The sequence below is a fragment of the Monodon monoceros genome, unplaced genomic scaffold (assembly GCF_005190385.1).
Source record: "Monodon monoceros isolate NGI ecotype Baffin Bay Population unplaced genomic scaffold, NGI_Narwhal_1 Super_Scaffold_6, whole genome shotgun sequence".
In the NCBI taxonomy this organism is placed as follows: domain Eukaryota; kingdom Metazoa; phylum Chordata; class Mammalia; order Artiodactyla; family Monodontidae; genus Monodon; species Monodon monoceros.
Genome location: NW_021703783.1, coordinates 7,849,595 through 7,870,996, shown reverse-complemented (window position 1 = coordinate 7,870,996; position 21,402 = coordinate 7,849,595). Strand labels below are relative to the sequence as shown.

The 21,402-nt window shown below is 36.6% G+C and overlaps 1 protein-coding gene across 1 annotated transcript in view; it reads right to left on the bottom strand.

The window, feature by feature from the left end:
* Positions 1 to 21,402, bottom strand: part of KLRD1 (killer cell lectin like receptor D1) — a 94,032-nt gene that overhangs the window by 15,592 nt on the left and 57,038 nt on the right. The window contains exons 4-9 of the mRNA XM_029205291.1: positions 5,906 to 5,999; positions 4,478 to 4,627; positions 4,268 to 4,330; positions 2,678 to 2,829; positions 1,805 to 1,908; positions 890 to 990 (exon numbers count right to left, since the gene is read on the bottom strand). Of these exons, the coding sequence (XP_029061124.1) occupies positions 890 to 990; positions 1,805 to 1,908; positions 2,678 to 2,829; positions 4,268 to 4,330; positions 4,478 to 4,627; positions 5,906 to 5,999 (664 nt within the window). The remainder of the gene's footprint in view (positions 1 to 889; positions 991 to 1,804; positions 1,909 to 2,677; positions 2,830 to 4,267; positions 4,331 to 4,477; positions 4,628 to 5,905; positions 6,000 to 21,402) is intronic.

The following is a 21,402-nucleotide window of genomic DNA, read 5'->3' as shown; positions in this document are numbered from 1 at the left end:
ATGTACATGTAAGAATGGCTTTTTTTACTGATGGATAAGCATAGGCAAGAAAAATATGTGGAGTAAAGAAATAAGTATTATAAATTTATATGATCAGGGCTTAGATGCCCTTTCCTCTTGTAAAATATGAAAGCAATCACGTGAGACCATATATTTGGCCAAAGACTTCCAACTGTTCTGCAGAACTCTGTAGCATCAAGAGAAGACACACAAATGTGTTCCCCTCTGAGGCCAGGTGATACATATGAAGAAACTATTATATGGCACTTTCACCTCTAAATTAGAACATATAGATGTATAGATATCCAGAAAGAATTGAAAAGGAACACTAAAATTATTTTTACTTCCAGAAAAAGAGAGATGAGGATGGGACTTCTCAACTTAGTACGCCATACAAAGGACTGATATGATGTGATATATATTATTTGGCATGAATTAAGTTTTATTTAAACTTCTGCAGAGAGAATTTCCAAGAATATATGCATAAACTATTAAATTCACTATTTACCATATACATTAATATTCATGAAATTATTTATCTTGACTATAATTTTAGGTGTAGGCACACATTTCATCAATTTTAAGACACATGGCAAAATTTAAAAATTATAACTATATATGATGATGGATGTTAATTAGACCTAGTGTCTAGTTATTGTTATGTTGTATACTTGAAGCTAACGTAATGTTATATGTCAATTATATCTTGATAAAAAATTTAAACACATTTTCAAATACATGAAAATTATGATTGATAAGACACAATTTGAAACACTTTACAGATCCCAGAAGTAGGTAGTTAGTAATATATGTTACCATTCTAAGTATACTGAATCTTCATTGCACACCCCTTCTGCCCCAAGAAACATCTAAATAAGCTGTTGCTTACAGACATAACGATATTTATTTCCACAGTCTGCATCCATAACACTTCCGCTTGGGCCATGTATTATGCAGTTCTTTGGATTTACAGGGTGAAGGGATAGAAATCTGTAATGAAGAAGAATGTTTTAATATATTGGGAAAAGGAAATGAGAATGTTCAAGGATGATGTTTTTGTTAAATGATAGAACTACAGACATTTTAAAAGCATTTTAATGAGATATTACCACATTGAGACATTATCTTTTTTTCATTCAAGTCAGTTTTCACAATTTCAGAGTACAATGTTACAAAAACTCAGCTATTGCATCAATAATCAATAGCAATGAAGTTGGGGATTTTTTTGTTTTTGCTGTTGTTATTAATGGTTTTGGTATGTTATATACTTTACTTCTAAGATGCATCTGCTAATCTAGTCTAGGAAAAAAATCAGAGCATAAAACCTGTCATTGTATGATACTGTAAATCCCATGTTTATGAATGAAAATGAGATTTGAAGATTACAAATACACAGAAAATAAGCCCAGAATGTTTGAAATATGGGATGATGCTGAGAATATTGGGCTCCACCAGAATAAGTAAAATAGTGGATATACTCTTTTCTCTGGATGGCTTTTGTGTATGTGAGAATCTGTACATGTACATACATATCCGAGTGCTTGTACCAAGGCAGGAAATAAAAGCATATATCAAAAGCTCTTTTAGAGTCACAAGTACACTAACTTCATGTCACTTGAGCATACACTTGGGTGTTGTGGTTGGGACTAAAATTGTTATTCTGTTGTATCAATTCTCTTTTCTGTATTCTCACGTCCTAAACAGGATACCTTACCTACAGTGTTCCTGGATGTTACGTTCTCTGATCAGATCTAAGGATAAACTCAAAAAGAACAGAAAAAGGTTTTGAGTGCCAGAAACTTACAGATCTTGGGAGAGAGTAGAATTATCCTCCCACAACCAGGCATGATGTTCTTCACTGTAAGAGAGTCCAGTCCAGTAATAATAGGAAATGGAGTTCATAAAATACTGTTTGGAAACAAAGACCAACATATTAATCTATTTTGAATCTACTCTAGGGATCATGTACTTTTAAGAAAGTCAGTGTCTAGTATTCAGGTTCAGTTTTTCAATTATACAAACTAAAATCATTTTTAACTTTTAATTTAGGAGGTATAGTCAAGTCACATGCCTCATATTTCTCATTCATCAGGCCCATTCATTTATGGAGGAAAACGTACCACAAAATCTCACTTCTTGAAAGAATGAAAAACGTCATAAAGGGAATTAGAGCTTTCATGGAACACTTCCTTCACAGGGGATCAGCAATCAAATTTGATCCCAAACCAACAGTATCTTGAGGGATAAATCTTAGCACAGGTTCTGCATGGAGCTAGAGAAAATTTTCACTTTTCCTTAAGAGTTGGGTGATTGTTTTATAATATTCTTCATATTCATTCCAAGAGTGATAACAAAAGCTATATAATTACAAAATAAATTATAAATTCAATTAATGAACTAAAAATTCAAAGTTCTTTGAATAAAAATAATGATCTATAATTTATTCTTTGAATTCTCTCTAAAAAGTTTCTTGTACTTTATCTGTCACAGTCCTATAATGTAAATCTTTGAGAAATTTTGTGTAGATTTTATGACTGTTTCAAAGTATAGGAAATTAGTTCAGATATAACTGCCTATTTACTATCTGATTAAAAACTTGAATCAAAGTATTCAGCTTACTTAGATAATATTTTCCTAGGTCAAAAAAATTGTAGAAAAATCAGAATTAAATACATGCCAGTTCATTTCTGTTTTGTATCTGAAGTAGACTGGAATTATGAGAAACACAAAAATTTCTACTGTCTTTCCATGTTTTTGATTCACTAGAAATGAAGTAACAGCTGCATTGGTAGCCAATCCACTTTTCTCGGCAAGAACAGCAGCCAGATCCTAAGAGAATAAACAAAACATGACTTGATGACATTGGAGATTCCGTTGTTTTCAGTGCTATTTACTCATTTGTTATTTAATGTTTTCTACAGCTATTCTTAGAGAATTTACTGCACACACCACAGTTCAGGGGATATTAATCTGAATGACTCAGACATGACCCTTCTTCCTCATGAAGATTATATTCTAGAGATAGAGACAGAATTATACAAATTTCAGTCATTGATGAATTATATTTAATAATTTGTGTAAGTATACACAAGAAATTCAGTATGTTAAAATACTGTGTAGCAGAGCATAGGATGGGGGGCGGTTAGAAGAACCTCTTTTGAGGAAGTGACCCAAAGTTGATCTCTGCTGTGTAATTAAAAGTGAACTAGATAAAAGAGATATTTAAAGGAGGAAAGCATTTTAGCATATTTCCTGAGTCAGAAAATAATTCTGGATATTTTATTTCAAAATGAAGTTTGATAAAGCACTTAGCTTGAAGTCTGACCGTCCAGTTTACTAGTGATAGTGTCTTCAACATTTACCATCCTCAGTGATAAAAGTCATATTATGTGGTAGGCACTCAAATCTTTGTCAAATGAGTGGTGCTGAGATTGTAGAGTTGAATGGTGGCTACCAGGGGCTGGGATGTGGGGGAAATGGGGAGCTGTTGGTCAAAAGGTACGAGCTTCCATTAGAAGATGATTAAGTTTTGGGGATCTACTGTGCATCATTATAACTAGAGTTAACAGTACTGTATTATATACTTGGGAGTTGCTACAAGACAGCTTCTTAAACATTCTCACCACAAAAAGACATGATAGTTGTGTGACATGATGGAGGTGTTACTTAATGCTATGGTGGCAATAATATTGTAATAAGTGAATCATTGTACACTTTAAACTTACACGATGTCATATGTCAATTATATCTCAAAAAAGTTGGAAAAACGCTGAGGGAAAAAAGATATGAATGAAGTGCTATATGAACACAGAAGAAGATGAGACATCATTTAGGAAAAGATATGTTTAAAAATATCTTTGAGCTGACGTTCACTGGTTAAGTAGAGTTTAGAATTGCAGAAATCTCTGTGCTTCTTTCTGAGTTGTGGAAGAAGCGGAGGCACAGGTAAAGAGGTATCAAAGTATGTGTTGTGAAACACAAGCAGGCACTTAGGATCAGCTACAATATTTACTGTAACTTGCTTTTGTTACTTAAACATGAGCAGTCACATAGGAAAAATAGGTCACTTCTGGCTAATATTTTCCTTATTACTTAATATATAAATGACACACATTAAATGTAATTTAATAAATTAAGTTAGCAATAAAATGAGACTATCCTATAATTTCTATTACTAAGCATAATATCCCTTCATGCTTCTGTGTGAGAAAAACAAGAATATTTCATTCTCTAACAGCACTAAAGTTTTCCAAAGTATGGAACCCACCTTCCCGGAGATCTGTGGAGGGTCCTGGAGAGAATGTTGGCTGAACATTCTGTTTAGTAAATGCTGTAAGAAGTAATTAGAAATTTACTTCATCAGACACAGATTTATGAAATAACAAAATATTACACATTAGCAAAATGAAACCTTTATTGTAAGACAGTTTCATCACAATTTTGATCTTTTTATATAGTCTTGACTAGAAAAACTTACAATTTTTCAACAAAACTCCCAAAGCAGCCACCAACAAAAGGCACATTACTCCTAAGACCCCAGAAATCAGCCTCCATGGAGTGGTCTGAAAAGCTATAAAGAAAGAGAGATAGGGTAAAGATTTAAAGACCAAACACAGGAACTGAAGTTCTTAAAAGCAGAAACCAGTGAGAGAATCCAAAAAGTTCCTTGGTTTAATAACCCAATAATTTTGTCAATGAAATGTTGGAAAGTGAAGACATTCCATTTAGAACTCCACCCAATACCAAAAATTTTATGTGATGTACTTTATTCTTCAGTGAGATTAGCCATACCTTTTCCTCTTTATCAGCTCTATCTTATCAAACTGTACTTACCACTTATTTTTAAATTTGACAAAGAAGCTTAGAGATCTGTAGTAAAAAGAGATCAACAGGCACCAAGTTCGGTCTTGTGGGCTGATATAACAAACTCTTAGTTTTGTAACAGCAACAAAAAAATCACAAGATAGAGAATCTGATTCCCATTAGGTAGCTGAGAAAATGTAGGATCCATTAATAATGCTATTTTCTCAAGGAATCAGAGCTATTCAGTACCCAAGTCAGAAATCAAATGAAAGTTTGTCTAGACCCAGAGTCTTTCATTTAAATGACATGTATTCCATCATTGTTACAATAATATTAATACTACTTGGGAGTGTGTCCTTCTGCTAATCTCAGTGTATTCGCTACTCTGAGAAATGTCAGGCTGCTCATAGCTTTGTAGAGGCTGTACAGTGAAGAGAAGACATGGTGTGATGAGAGGTTCCCCAACCAATGTAGCGATAATAACTTGGGAACCCGAGTTCATTTCACAGTACATTGAATTATGATACGTAAAAAAACACTTTTTTACAGGAACCATTTTTTACATGTATTACATCTTCTCATACCAAAAATTACTTGCTCACAGGCATTTCCCCTAAAATAATTTAGCATCAGGAGATTCTGCATTAACATTAGCGTACTCCCAAAGGGTGTTGTCATTCACAACAGTTCAATGTGTCAAACTGTTAATCTGGGTGGTTTTGGGGATGTCACAACACAAATGGTAAATTAAAAAAAAACACTTTTAAACATTTTGTTGATAATATTTAACATTCTCTATTTATTTTCATGCTAGAATTATGTTGTTTATATTTTTCCTGGTAAATTCAGATGCCAATCAGAATTTAGAGCTATCCCTGTCAGAATCCACTCTTTAAGCCTGTTGGAAAAATCTTTACAAAATCATTTCTAAGTTACAGAATGAAGAATCAGAAAAATGAAATTAAAGTAGAAAGTACAGATACATGGGGAGCCTAAAAATGTATACTTTTGTCCTAAAGCTTTGCCTCAAATTAGCCATAGCCACAAGATATTTTTCCTAGTTATTTTAATTTTTTCATTTTATGACTTGGGCTGCACATACCTGCCATATGAAATGTTGTTCCAGTGTCCATGCAGGAAAGGCACGATGGCTGCTTGTTCAAGAACTGGGTTAGATCACGGAGCTGAGCTGTAGGCTAAGGAACCTGAAAGTTGTGTATGAAGAAATTTTTTAAAAAAGAAAACTTGTGTATTCAAGTGTGCGTGCACCATCTGCTGATGAGACACAGACGTGTAGCATGAAAAAGAAGCAGTAAAATCACTATCTTCTAAAATGTTTCTGGAACCACAATACAGGAAATTCTCACTGAACTTGTGCAATGCACACCCTTTGACTATCACAAAAGAAGGTGACAGGAAGTTTTTTTAATATTTAAAGGTAAATTTACTTGGTATAATAAAATTCCACACATAATTTTCCTGTTTTAAAAAAAATTATTTATTTACTTTTTATTTATTTATTTTTTACATCTTTTTTTTTAACATCTTTATTGGAGTATAATTGCTTTACAATGGTGTGTTAGTTTCTGCTTTATAACAAAGTGAATCAGTTATACATATACGTATGTTCCCATATCTCTTCCCTCTTGCGTCTCCCTCCCTCCCACCCTCCCTATCCCGCCCCTCCAGGCGGTCACAAAGCACTGAGCTGATATCCTTGTGCTATGCGGCTGCTTCCCACTAGCTATCTACCTTACGTTTGGTAGTGTATATATGTCCATGCCTCTCTCTCGCTTTGTCACAGCTTACCCTTCCCCCTCCCCATATCCTCAAGTCCATTCTCTAGTAGGTCTGTGTCTTTATTCCTGTCTTAATCCTAGGTTCTTCATGACATTTTTTCCCTTAAATTCCATATATATGTGTTAGCATACAGTATTTGTCTTTCTCTTTCTGAGTTACTTCACTCTGTATGACAGACTCTAGGTCTATCCACCTCATTACAAATAGCTCAGTTTCGTTTCTTTTTATAGCTGAGTAGTATTCCATTGTATATACGTGCCACATCTTCTTTATCCATTTATCCGATGATGGGCACTTAGGTTGTTTCCATCTCCGGGCTATTGTAAATAGAGCTGCAATGAACATTTTGGTACATGACTCTTTTTGAATTTTGGTTTTCTCAGGGTATATGCCCAGTAGTGGGATTGCTGGGTCATATGGTAGTTCTATTTGTAGTTTTTTAAGGAACCTCCATACTGTTCTCCACAGTGGCTGTATCAATTTACATTCCCACCAACAGTGTAAGAAGGTTCCCTTTTCTCCACACCCTCTCCAGCATTTATTGTGTCTAGATTTTTTGATGATGGCCATTCTGACTGGTGTGAGATGATATCTCATTGTAGTTTTGATTTGCATTTCTCTAATGATTAACGATGTTGAGCATTCTTTCATGTGTTTGTTGGCAGTCTGTATATCTTCTTTGGAGAAATGTCTATTTAGGTCTTCTGCCCAGTTTTGGATTGAGTTTTTTGTTTTTTCGTTATTGAGCTGCATGAGCTGCTTATAAATTTTGGAGATTAATCCTTTGTCAGTTGCTTCATTTGCAAATATTTTCTCCCATTCTGAGGGTTGTCTTTTGGTCTTGTTTATGGTTTCCTTTGCTGTGCAAAACCTTTGAAGTTTCATTAGGTCCCATTTGTTTACTTTTGTTTTTATTTCCATTTCTCTAGGAGGTGGGTCAAAAAGGATCTTGCTGTAATTTATGTCATAGAGTGTTCTGCCTATGTTTTCCTCTAAGAGTTTGATAGTTTCTCGTCTTACATTTAGGTCTTTAATCCATTTTGAGCTTATTTTTGTGTATGGTGTTAGGGAGTGATCTAATCTCATACTTTTACATGTACCTGTCCAGTTTTCCCAGCACCACTTATTGAAGAGGCTGTCCTTTCTCCACTCTACATTCTTGCCTCCTTTATCAAAGATAAGGTGACCATATGTGCGTGGGTTTATCTCTGGGCTTTCTATCCTGTTCCATTGATCTATCTTTCTGTTTTTGTGCCACTACCATACTGTCTTGATTACTGTAGCTTTGTAGTATAGTCTGAAGTCAGGGAGCCTGATTCCTCCAGCTCCGTTTTTCATTCTCAAGATTGCATTGGCTATTCGGGGTCTTTTGTGTTTCCATACAAATTGTGAAATTTTTTGTTCTAGTTCTGTGAAAAATACCAGTGGTAGTTTGATAGGGTTTGCACTGAATCTGTAGATTGCTTTGGGTAGTAGAGTCATTTTCACAATGTTGATTCTTCCAATCCAAGAACATGGTATATCTCTCCATCTATTTGTATCATCTTTAATTTCTTTCATCAGTGTCTTACATTTTCTGCATACAGGTCTTTTGTCTCCTTAGGTAGGTTTATTCCTAGATATTTTATTCTTTTTGTTGCAATGGTAAATGGGAGTGTTTTCTTGATTTCACTTTCAGATTTTTCATCATTAGTGTATAGGAATGCCAGAGATTTCTGTGCATTAATTTTGTATCCTGCAACTTTACCAAATTCATTGATTAGCTCTAATAGTTTTCTGGTAGCATCTTTAGGATTCTCTATGTATAGTATCATGTCATGTACAAACAGTGACAGGTTTACTTCTTCTTTTCCGATTTGGATTCCTTTTATTTCCTTTTCTTCTCTGATTGCTGTGGCTAAAACTTCCAAAACTATGTTGAATAAGAGTGGTGAGAGTGGGCAACCTTGTCTTGTTCCTGATCTTAGTGGATATGCTTTCAGTTTTTCACCATTGAAGAAGATGTTGGCTGTGGGTTTGTCATACATGGCCTTTATTATGTTGAGGAAAGTTCCCTCTATGCCTACTTTCTGCAGGGTTTTTATCATAAGTGGGTGTTGAATTTTGTCGAAAGCTTTCTCTGCATCTATTGAGATGATCATATGGTTTTTCTCCTTCAATTTGTTAATACGGTTTATCACATTGATAGATTTGCGTATACTGAAGAATCCTTGCATTCCTGGAATAAACCCCACTTGATCATGGTGTATGACCCGTTTAATGTGCTGTTGGATTTTGTTTGCTAGTATTTTGTTGAGGATTTTTGCATCTAGGTTCATCAGTGATATTGGCCTACAGTTTTCTTTCTTTGTGACATCCTTGTCTGGTTTTGGTATCGAGATGATGGTGGCCTTGTAGAGTGAGTTTGGAGGTGTTCCTCCCTCTGCTATATTTTGGAAGAGTTTGAGAATGATAGGTGTTAGCTTTTCTCTAAATGTTTGATAGAATTTGCCTGTGAAGCCATCTGGTCCTGGGCTTTTGTTTGTTGGAAGATTTTTAATTACAATTTCAATTTCAGTGCTTGTGATTGGTCTGTTCATATTTTCTATTCCTTCCTGATTCAGACTTGGCAGGTTGTACATTTCTAAGAATTTGTCCATTTCTTCCAGGTTGTCCATTTTATTGGCATAGAGTTGCTTGTAGTAATCTCTCATGATCTTTTGTATTTCTGCAGTGTCAGTTGTTACCTCTCCTTTTTCATTTCTAATTCTATTTATTTGAGTCTTCTCCCTTTTTTTCTTGATGAGTCTGGCTAATGGTTTATCAATTTTGTTTATCTTCTCAAAGAACCAGCTTTTTGTTTTATTTATCTTTGCTATCATTTCCTTCATTTCTTTTTCATTTATTTCTGATCTGATGTTTATGATTTCTTTCCTTCTGCTAACTTTGGGGGTTTTTTGTTCTTCTTTCTCTAATTGCTTTAGGTGCAAGGTTAGGTTGTTTATTCGAGATGTTTCCTGTTTCTTAAGGTAGGATTGTATTGCTCTAAACTTCCCTCTTAGAACTGCTTTTGCTGCATCCCACAGATTTTGGGTCATCGTGTCTCCATTGTCACTTATTACTATTTTTTTATTTCCTCTTTGAATTCTTCAGTGATCACTTCGTTATTAAGTAGTGTATTGTTTAGCCTCCATGTGTTTGTATTTTTTACAGATCTTTTCCTGTAATTGATATCTAATCTCATAGCGTTGTGGTCGGAAAAGATACTTGATACAATTTCAATTTTCTTAAATGTACTAAGGCTTGATTTGTGACCCAAGATATGATCTATCTTGGAGAATGTTCCATGAGCACTTGAGAAAAATGTGTATGCTCTTGTTTTTGGATGGAATGTCCTATAAATATCAATTAAGTCCATCTTGTTTAATGTATCATTTAAAGTTTGTGTTTCCTTATTTATTTTCATTTTGGATGATCTGTCCATTGGTGAAAGTGGGGTGTTAAAGTGCCCTACTATGAATGTGTTACTGTCGATTTCCCCTTTTATGGCTGTTAGTATTTGCCTTATGTGTTGAGGTGCTCCTATGTTGGGTGCGTAAATATTTACAATTGTTATATATTCTTCTTGGATCGATCCCTTGATCATTATGTAGTGTCTTTCTTTGTCTCTTCTAATAGTCTTTATTTTAAAGTCTATTTTGTCTGATATGAGAATTGCTACTCCAGCTTTCTTTTGGTTTTCATTTGCATGAAATATATTTTTCCATCCCCTTAGTTTCAGTCGGTATGTGTCTCTAGGTCTGAAGTGAGTCTCTTGTAGACAGCAAATATATGGGTCTTGTTTTTGTATCCATTCAGCTAATCTGTGTCTTTTGTTGGGAGCATTTAGTCCATTTACATTTAAGGTAATTATCGATATGTATGTTCCTATTCCCATTTTCTTAATTGTTTTGGGTTCGGTATTGTAGATCTTTTCCTTCTCTTGTTTTTCTTGCCTAGAGAAGTTCCTTTTGCAGTTGTTGTAAAGCTGGTTTGGTGGTGCTGAAGTCTCTCAGCTTTTGCTTGTCTGTAAAGGTTTTAATTTCTCCATCAAATCTGAATGAGGTCCTTGCTGGGTAGAGTAATCTTGGTTGCAGGTTTTTCTCCTTCATCACTTTAAATATGTCCTGCCAGTCCCTTCTGGCTTGCAGAGTTTCTGCTGAAAGATCAGCTGTTAACCTTATGGGGATTCCCTTGTGTGTTATTTTTTGTTTTTCCCTTGCTGCTTTTAATATGTTTTCTTTGTATTTAATTTTTGACAGTTTGATTAATATGTGTCTTGGCGTATTTTTCCTTGGATTTATCCTATATGAGACTCTCTGTGCTTCCTGCACTTGGTTAACTATTTCCTTTCCCATATTAGGGAAGTTTTCAATTATAATCTCTTCAAATATTTTCTCAGTCCCTTTCTTTTTCTCTTCTTCTTCTGGAACCCCTATAATTCGAATGTTGGTGCGTTTAATGTTGTCCCAGAGATCTCTGAGACTGTCCTCAGTTCTTGTCATTCTTTTTTCTTTATTCTGTTCTGCAATAGTTATTTCCACTATTTTATCTTCCAGGTCACTTATCCATTCTTCTGCCTCAGTTATTCTGCTACTGATCCCATCTAGAGTATTTTTAATTTCATTTATTGTGCTGTTCATCATTGTTTGGTTCATCTTTAGTTCTTCTATGTCCTTGTTAAATGTTTCTTGCATTTTGTCTATTCTATTTCCAAGATTTTGGATCATCTTTACTATCATTATTCTGAATTCTTTTTCAGGTAGACTGCCTATTTCCTCTTCATTTGTTAGGTCTGGTGGGTTTTTATCTTGCTCCTTCATCTGCTGTGTGTTTTTCTGTCTTCTCATTTTGCTTATCTTACTGTGTTTGGGGTCTCCTTTTTGCAGGGTGCAGGTTCATAGTTCCTGTTATTTTTGGTGTCTGTCCCCAGTGGGTAAGATTTGTTCAGTGGGTTGTGTAGGCTTCCTGGTGGAGGGGACTAGTGCTTGTGTTCTGGTGGATGAGTCTGGACCTTGTCTTTGTGGTGGGTAGGTCCACGTTTGGTGGTGTGTTTTGGGGTGTCTGTGGACTTATTATGATTTTAGGCAGCCTCTCTGCTAATGGGTGGGGTTGTGTTCCTGTCTTGCTAGTTGTTTGGCATAGGATGTCCAGCACTGTAGCTTGCTGGTCGTTGAGTGAAGCTGGGTGCTGGTGTTGAGATGGAGATCTCTGGGAGATTTTCGCCATTTGATATTGTGTGGAGCTGGGAGATCTCTTGTGGACCAGTGTCCTGAAGTTGGCTCTCCAACCTCAGAGGCACAGTATTGACTCCTGGCTGCAGCACCAAGAGCCTTTCATCCACACGGCTCAGAATAAAAGGGAGAAAAATTAGAGAGAAAGAATTAGTAGAAATAGAAAGAAATAAAGGAAGAAAGAAAGAAAGAAAGAAGGGAGGGAGGGAGGGAGGAAGGAAGGGAGGAAGGAGGGAAGGAAGAAAAAAAAAGAAAGAAGATAAAGTAAAATAAAATAAGATAAAATATAATAAAGTTATTAAAATAAAAAAATAATTATTAAGAAAAAAAGAAAAAAACTTAAAATACAAAAAACAAAAATGGACGGATAAAACCCTAGGACAAATGGTGGAAGCAAAGCTATACAGACAAAATCTCACACAGAAGCATACACATACACACTCACAAAAAGAGGAAAAGGGGAAAAAATCATAAATCTTACTCTCAAAGTCCATTTCCCCAATTTGGGATGATTCGTTGTGTATTCATGTATTCCACAGATGCAGGGTACATCAAGTTGACTGTGGAGCTTTAATCCGCTGCTCCTGAGGCTGCTGGGAGAGATTTCCCTTTCTCTTCTTTGTTCTCACAGCTCCCAGGGGCTCTGCTTTGGATTTGGCCCCCCCTCTGCGTGTAAGTCGCCGGAGGGCGTCTGTTCTTCGCTCAGAGAGGATGGGGTTAAAGGAGCCGCTGACTGTGGGCTCTGGCTCACTCAGGCCGGGGGGGAGGGAGGGGCACGGAGTGCGGGGCGGGCCTGCGGCGGCAGAGGCCGGCGTGACGTTGCAGCAGCCTGAGGCGCGCTGTGCGTTCTCCCGGGGAAGTTGTTCCTGGATCCCGGGACCCTGGCAGTGGCGGGCTGCACAGGCTCCCCGGAAGCGGGGTGTGGAGAGTGACCTGTGCTCGAACACAGGCTTCTTGGTGGCGGCAGCAGCAGCCTTAGTGTCTCATGCCCGTCTCTGGGGTTTGCGCTTTTAGCCGCGGCTCGCGCCCGTCTCTGGAGCTCCTTTAAGCGGCGCTCTTAATCCCCTTTCCTCGCGCAGCAGGAAACAAAGAGGTAAGAAAAAGTCTCTTGCCTCTTCGGCAGGTCCAGACTTTTCCCCGGACTCCCTACCGGCCAGCCGTGTTCCTGCAGGCTGTGTTCACGCCGCCAACCCCAGCCCTCTCCCTGCTCCGACCGAAGCCCGAGCCTCAGCTCCCAGCCCCGCCCGCCCCGGCGGGTGAGCAGACAAGCCTCTCGGGCTGGTGAGTGCCGGTCGGCACCGATCCTCTGTGCGGGAATCTCTCCGCTTTTCCCTCCGCACCCCTGTTGCTGCGCTCTCCTCCGCGGCTCCGAAGCTTCGCTCCGAAGCTTCCCCCCTCCGCCACCCGCAGTCTCCGCCCGCGAAGGGGCTTCCTAGTGTGTGGAAACTTTTCCTCCTTCACAGCTGCCTCCCAGAGGTGCAGGTACCGTCCCTATTCTTTTGTCTCTGTTTATTCTTTTTTCTTTTGCCCTACCCAGGTACGTGGGGAGTTTCTTGCCTTTTGGGAGGTCTGAGATTTTCTGCCAGCGTTCAGTAGGAGTTGTTCCACGTGTAGATGTATTTCTGGAGTATCTGTGGGGAGGAAAGTGATCTCCGCGTCTTACTCTTCCGCCATCTTCCCGGAAGCTCTAATTTTCCTTTTTTAATAATGAGAAATGTCTATTATTTACCGTATGCCAAACATAGTTTAAAGCACTCGGTGTATATTAGCTTATTTATCCCTGAAAATGACTTAATAATAAAGGTATATAAATATACATGTTTTATCAATGAGAAAAGTATGGTATAGAAAAGCTAAGTACTAGAAAAAGGTCACTTATGTTTGAAACCCTTGTAGTCTTTCTCTAGAGCACATATGTGATGTATTTCAAATTAAGCCTATCTCTCTGTGTCTATATGTTTTGTTGATTTTCATTTATTTTCTTTAGTACAGAGTGGTTGGAATTTTCCAACTCTCCTTCTGTGCTTCTGATCCCTGCCTCATTAACTCAAGTATGGAAGGCAAAGATAAAAAAGGTAGAATCAGAGGGACTTCCCATGACTGTCCCATACACACACACACACACACACACACACACGCACTATGACTGACTCAGCTGGCCTAAGCCTACACGTAGTGCCTCGTTCACAACAGCCTTAAAAAGTTTCATTTAATCTTGACTCTCCTTATTTTTACTAATATGTTAATTATTATAATCATTTACAGTGTTATTCAGATAATATAGAGATAATTCAAGTTACACATTTTTGTCCTCAAGCGTAACCTTAACAGTGGGAATTTCAAAAGAGGGACAGATAGGCAGATTAAGAGTCGAGAACAGAGACATTGATCTACGATTAAGAGTCAGGAAATATAATCTACCATTCAGCCCCACACAAAAAATAACTCCCAAGTTTTTTTGTTATTTATATTGTCTATTTTTAAGCATAATATTACCGTAGATATTGTAAAAGACAGGCTTTTCAACCAAAAAGAAGAAGAGAAACAAAAAACCAGGACTGTGATTTGATTTCTCGGTTTCCATGAAGCTAAAAGTTTTCCATCTTTTAACTTGCACTGTGTGCATTGGGCTGCTTTCACTGAATCACCAAAATAGCTAAAACATAAATCCTTCCTCGAGAATGTGAACATGAAAATTCTTCATCCAGATTTTACGCAAATCCAAGTTGAAAGAGGTGATATAAATGAAACTGTGCCTTCTTAAATTCTATTTTTTCTGTTTTAATGTTGTACAAATCTGAACTAGCAAAAACTGCCTAATGTTGCTCATTTTTTGCTCTCTGCCTCTCTCTTTACCTTAGTTCACTAACTCAGAAGTCAAAATCCATCAAAGATGTGTTCAGCCCAACAACTCTAAGCTCAAGTCACAAATAAGATAACTGAATACACACATGCTCACACACACAAGATATGTACGTGTGTGTGTGTATATATATATATATATATATATATATATATATAAACTCCCTTTAATTCTTTCTGAATTGTCGACCCTGGTCGATTGGTCCATTTTTGCACATAGGCAGTTGAATTGTTTTTGTGTCAGTTTCCCTACTATTTATCTCCACTTGCAGCAGAAGTTTTCATTTCCCTACCCATGTCCCTCGGAATATTTGTAAACTAGGGCCAGTCAGTATCTGCAGCTCTGTGTCTGCAGACTTTTTCCTCCTGGAACTGCTGAAAGCTTGGCTGTTCTCACACAGGACAGTCCAGAAGTACTAAGGAATTCTCACCTGGATGGCCCTCAGGCAACGAATCTCAGGATTTGGGGTAGTTTAGCAACTTTGACCTGAATGTGAAGCAATTTAGAACATTGTGTTTTTCCCATTTCCCAGAATCTTTCAACAGCGTTAGGTTCCAGTCTCCTCCTCTAGTATCTAGATTAAGAGAATGACCTATAGTGAGTTCTGCCTTCCCTTTCCTGTATCAACACTCCCTACCTTTATCCACCACACATCCCAAATAAACTTTTCACTCAAACCTTTATAGGGGTCTGTTGCAGAGAGAACCCAGATGGAAATTCCACTGAAATGTTCAGCTTCACTTACATGTTTGTTTGTTAAATGTTAGGTGTCCTTCCAGAAAATGCATGTCTCTTGCAGGATCTCCTCTGCCCTAGTGTCCATTGCAGGCAACTACAATTTTTCTTCCCTGTAATTTACTATTGCCCTTGCTCAAAGCAAGTAATGACTCCAATAACTAAAGATCATTCAAACCTGAACAAAGAGCTGGGGAAAATAAATGAAGGTCAGTTTAATTATAAACAGTGAGGTCTTTTTCCTGCCTGACAATGTATAACTAAAATGTTCCAGAACACAGTAATAGTATATATTCCAATGGTCCCAAATGAGAAATTTACTTTGATCTCACGACTTGGAAAATGTGTGCATTCTCTGAGTGGAAAGAAAATTGCTAGCATCAAGCTGCAAATTACTCTCCTTTTAAGGGAGGGGAAGGACTCCCTGGGAAAAGAAAAAAAAGGATTCTGACCTGATAAAATCTCCTTGGAAACATGTGTTAATGACAAACCTACTAGCCAACACTAGTGGGTTTTGCTTGCCAAAATCCTTATCATGGACTGTTTTTAGGAGGATGTATTAGATTGCCTAAAATGGTTTATGGTCAAAACAAAACAAAATAAGAGATGGAATTGGGGTCTATTGGTTTATTGAGCATGGCTTCTTAGAAAAATGTGTCATAAACTATATAACCATTTGAGTATGAAATGGAGATGTATAATGACCATAGCATCTCCTTTTGTGTTTGTGGTGCAGCCACAAGCATCATTTGGATGCTCATATGTTAATCTGTTAGTCTGGACCACAGTACATCCTAAGGTGGAAAGGAAGGACCTGGCAGGCTGCACTGGCAAGCTTGTACTTCTCACCACTTGGTCTGTACGTCACAGTGATTGTATCATAGAAATTACTAGTAAAGCTTGCTACTAGGTAAAATCTCTGATGATGCTGTGAGTCTGATTTAACTATCCAATTCTTTGTGTCATCTTCTTGACAAGTTGATAAACTTTGTCCACATAGATAAGGAGAAATATGCATCCTAATATATGTGTATAATCAAACATCCCCTGCCACTCACCTTAACTTGTAGCAGAAGTTATCATTGCTCCTCTCATATCCCTGGGAACCCTCATTGTACATAGAGAGATTTCTGCATCTCTGTTCTTGGAGCCTTCTTTCCCCCCAAGATCTGCTGAAAGCTTTGCTGCCCTCACACCAGTAAATCTCAAGATTCAATATATAAATATTCCAGCTCCTTTTGCTTCTCTAATACACAGGGACTATTTGAGGATGCATGCTTGAAAAAAGAAGTGTGTGAAAAAAAAGTGTTCCCCATCCCTAAGACTAAGAAAAACTCTCCTGACCTGAGGGAAAGGAGAAGCTAATGGTGTAATGGTGGTGGTGGGGGGGGGGAGGCAGGAAGATAAAAAAGACATCAGGGGGCAAGACTGAGTGCTACTGATAGGAAAGAGTGTGCTGTGAGTAGAGAGGTTGCATTGGGTGACACTCACCTGCCACTCGAGTCAGCACTTCCCTTCATCAACGTCTTGAATCATTATAGGAAATGGGTAAATATATAAAGATGATTCCCCCTCTATGTGGGAGGGTACCGTGCATTTCCTGCTCTTAAGTGGTGTTCTAGCTGTTCATCTTACTATTACCTGGAGACGATTTCCCTTTGGAAGAGATAGCATCCATCCTATTTAACACCCCTGTTTCTTGCAACATTCAATAATGCTCGTAAGCTCTCAACAACAACAACAATGATCATAATCAAAAAGAATGGAACCCTAATGGTCAGTTAGAAAATAGTATTTCTGAACCTTGATTTGGTTAGACAAAAGAAGTCCAAGATTCATTCTTGGCTGGAAATGTAAAAAACACCTCTGTATACTTTCACATGGAAAGCTAATAAAAGTAGAAAAACCAGAATAAGAATCAGTTTGCCCCTGGGGGAAGGACAGACTGAGGAAAGATAGAAAAAAAGAATTGTTGATTTTCATGATCAGCTCTTCTGTACTATGGAATTTGAAAGCATATGCATGTTTTGCTTATGCAGAAAAATACACAATTAAGCAAAAAAATTTACATCTCCAAGAAACAATTCATAACTTTAGACTTCAAATGTTTTGAAAGATGGCACTTTCTAATCTGCATCTATCATTGTATAACTTAAGTTTATTTCTCCTAATTCTTACTTTATTCAAGAGTAAAAATGACTTTGGTGTGATAGTCACATTGTCTATCTTAAGAGATAAATAAATGAAGGGATTTCCTTACACTGACACACTGTATGGTGAAATGATGAAATAAAATCATATACCCCTCAGTTGTGTTATTAGTGCTTGAAATAATACAATGAATTTGCACAAGAAATACAATAAAATTAGGAAATTAAAAAAAAATTTTTTAATCTTTATATTTCAAGTAGAGACAAAAATTTTATCAACAACAATATAAGTGGTTTCAAATGTATTTATATAATATTTATTATGAGATAAAATATACATGGATACATTTCACTGTCTTCTAGAGGTAGAGAAATGAGCATGATTTATTATAAGAGTTTTCATTTTTAGTCAGATGAGATTTGAATTTTTTCTAGGAAAACAGTTAAATAAGGTGTTTCTTACAAATACAGTAGTTTTGATTTTTTTTTTAACTTCCCTTTCCTTACACTCTAGAGGGTGACAAAAAAGAGATGGGGTGTGTATGTGTGTGTTTATGTGTATGTGTGTGTATGCACACTCCAGTATACAAATGAGCATAAGTCTAAAATATGTATGGACACAGCAACATCCTTTGCGCCTACTAGGGTAATCTAAGTAGATATGAATTATTATCCTGTTTCTCTTCTAGTTTCAAATTTCACACCCTGAGACTTTACCTTTAGTGCAATTCAGTAAAATGTGAATTAACTTGGTCAAATCTTAAGGTAAACTAAAAAGGAACAAAACCAAGCAGCATAGCACCAGACACTTAACAAATTGTAGGAAAAAGCAGAGTCATTGTCTCACAAGCCGGTGCTAGTTGAGGGTCTGGGCCAGGAAAAAGATGGTAGGGAGTTCAGAAAGCCGTGGCTGGAAACAGTCAAACATATAAAATGAATCCCAATCCCTGCAGCCCCATGACACAAAAATTCATAAATTTACTTTTGCTTATGCAACTCTGGGCACCTTGCATTTTGAATAAAGTAAACGCATGACGTCACACTCAGCTATTCAACCTCATGCTCCAAAATTATTTCCTCTTATAATAAGGGAATAATCACATGACTCCTCGTTCCTCTTTTTTTTTTTGCCCATTCCATTGTGGAGTATAAATCACCATGGAAGTGCACTCATCATAGGAGAGGTCAGAACATAAATGTTTAAAGCAACACTTTCTTCCTAAATCACTAGCAATTCCATCTCAAGACGTCTGAATTCAATGAAACTTTGTGGATAAGGCAACTGCGTAGGTCCTACTGTTTGTGTAGTCGGTCAGCACAGGTTTTGAATGTACTCAGAGAAACAGCTTTCTTCTTAAAAGTATGGACTAATTTTTATTTTCATACTCCTAAGTTGGTTGTACGTGTTATTTCAGAGATGCAAAAAAAGCTACATCATTTTAAAACAAACAATAGAAATGAGTTAAAATTATGATTCAAAGACATTTAAGTGGTTGTTGAATAAACAATGGATGAGACTGGAATTTTACTCTATATTGAAGCTAAGTATTAGAATTATGGTTGCCTATTTTATCTCTAATCTCCTAAAGTGCAAAACATGAACGTAAGAAGCCTATTTAAGTGTCACATCACCAGGTAAGAACATTGAATATGTATATTTTAGTCACGATTATGACCATTTCATTTTCACAAAAACACAGGGATCTATATTTTATTGTTTAATAATGACCTATTTTTATTCATTGTAAAATTTCCTAAGAGTTTTATACACTTTTTTCTGAAAACCTGAATTTTATGTTATTTGTGTAATTAGTTAAAGCACCTATTTCAGTTTTATAATGAGTATTTTAGAGTACAGGTAGTAACCAAATAACTTGTTCAGATTCCATTCAATGTCTACCAATCAGATTAAGTGTTCAGCTTAATTGTGAAGTATCTCTCAGTGTCTTCCAAAGAAAACACTGTGATACCTGGCTTGAGAAAATATTGATTCATCTCTACTCTCTAACTGAAATACATGGGAATTCTGACAATCTGGGGGTAGAGACCCCAGCTCTTTATCAAAAATTTTGCTTCATTAGAAAGGAGACAACATCTGAATCTGTTCCCAGTAACTCTGGACCAGAACTGTGTCCCAGAGAAGGGAGAGACAACGTCAGAACGAAATGAAGAAAGAACTCATAATAAGATTAAAATTTGAGCATGGTCGAGTGGGATAAATAGACTTGGAAATATGGAAGTGTGGTTACTATAAAGTAAGAAAGAGTTAACAGAACTACCTAATATCAAAACCTAAATAAGACAAGAGAGAATTCAACAAGCGTATTTTCTCTTCTTACCCTTTTCTAAATAAAATATAATATTCATACTGAAAAGTAATAAAATCATAAAGTTTAATACTTATCAGAGGCAACACCCATGTAACTACCACCCCAGTCAAGAAATAGAACATTTCCAGGATGCTCAAGATTTTTCCTCATTTAAACTTCCAGTTCCTACCCTCTTCCTCCTTCCAGATATGACCACCATCTTGACCTCTAACACTGTAGTTTAGTTTTGCCTGTTTTTGAAATGTGTACTAAAATAATATAATATAAACTCATTTGTGTCTAGTTTATTTTGCTCAAGTCCTTGTGAGAGTTATCCAAGGATTCCTCTCCATCTTATTTACAGTAACTAAGCTAGATGCAAATTACTACTGTGGCCCATGGATGACACATTGGTTGACTTAAATCCGTGGGGACCCTACTTAGATACTGAGGTGGGGTCAACTTAAAACAAAATGGCAAGCAATGATTATATAATGGAAATTTTGAGACGCTGAACTTCTAGGATGAACTTTGGAAAGTAGTGACCCCTATCAATAATGTTTCATGTTTGTTTTTGGTTTTGTTTTGCTATTTTCTCAAGATTGGTCTTTCTGACTTGAGTCTCCCACTGATCTACATGTACAAGTTCACTTGGAAGCACAGTGAAAAGATGAGAATGATCTTCTTGTGTACCTATTGTCATCAATTAGAGTACATATTTAGGGGTGTTGTGTTCAGAAATCTTCAAGTCCAAATTCAGCAAGAAAGAATGTTATAATAGAGGCACAATGAGTTCTGTGAGCTTTGATTTGAAAACATTTAGCACATCCACCACCTCTGAATTTACTGTTTCTGATGTGGAAAGAACCTCTTGTTAGCGAGTATAACAGAATTTGCTTTAGTGAAAGAACTAGCAGTGTAGCTGAGACATAAGAAGGACAGGAAAATGAGGATAGTGCTAATACCAAGGGAATAAATACACTGTCTTCTGTTAACCTCTCTTTTTTTCACTTTTTATTTTGAAATGAATATAGATTGATAGAAAGTTGTAAAAATATACAGTACAGGGAGATTCCTTGTAACATCTTACATAACTAGAGCACAACATCAAAACCAAGGTATCAACATTAGTACAATCTGTAGTCCTTATTCAGTTTTCACATGCATTTATTCACTTATGTGTGTGTATATATATATATGTATATAGTTTTATGTAATTTTATCACGTGTAAATTGATGTAAACACCATCACATCTGTTTTCGTAGTCTAGAAAATAATTACCACCAATTATTTTGTTACTCTGAAGTAAGGTTGTTAAAGGCAAGACAAATAACGGAAACTTTACGTTTGTTTACTAATTTTCATTTTAATGAGCTGGTTCAGTAGGGGAGAATTTTAACGTTTATTTAGCACACGTAACATGCTTGTTGTAGTGCTGAGTGTGTATGGCTTTCCACCTTAGGATGACTATATATATATATATATATAT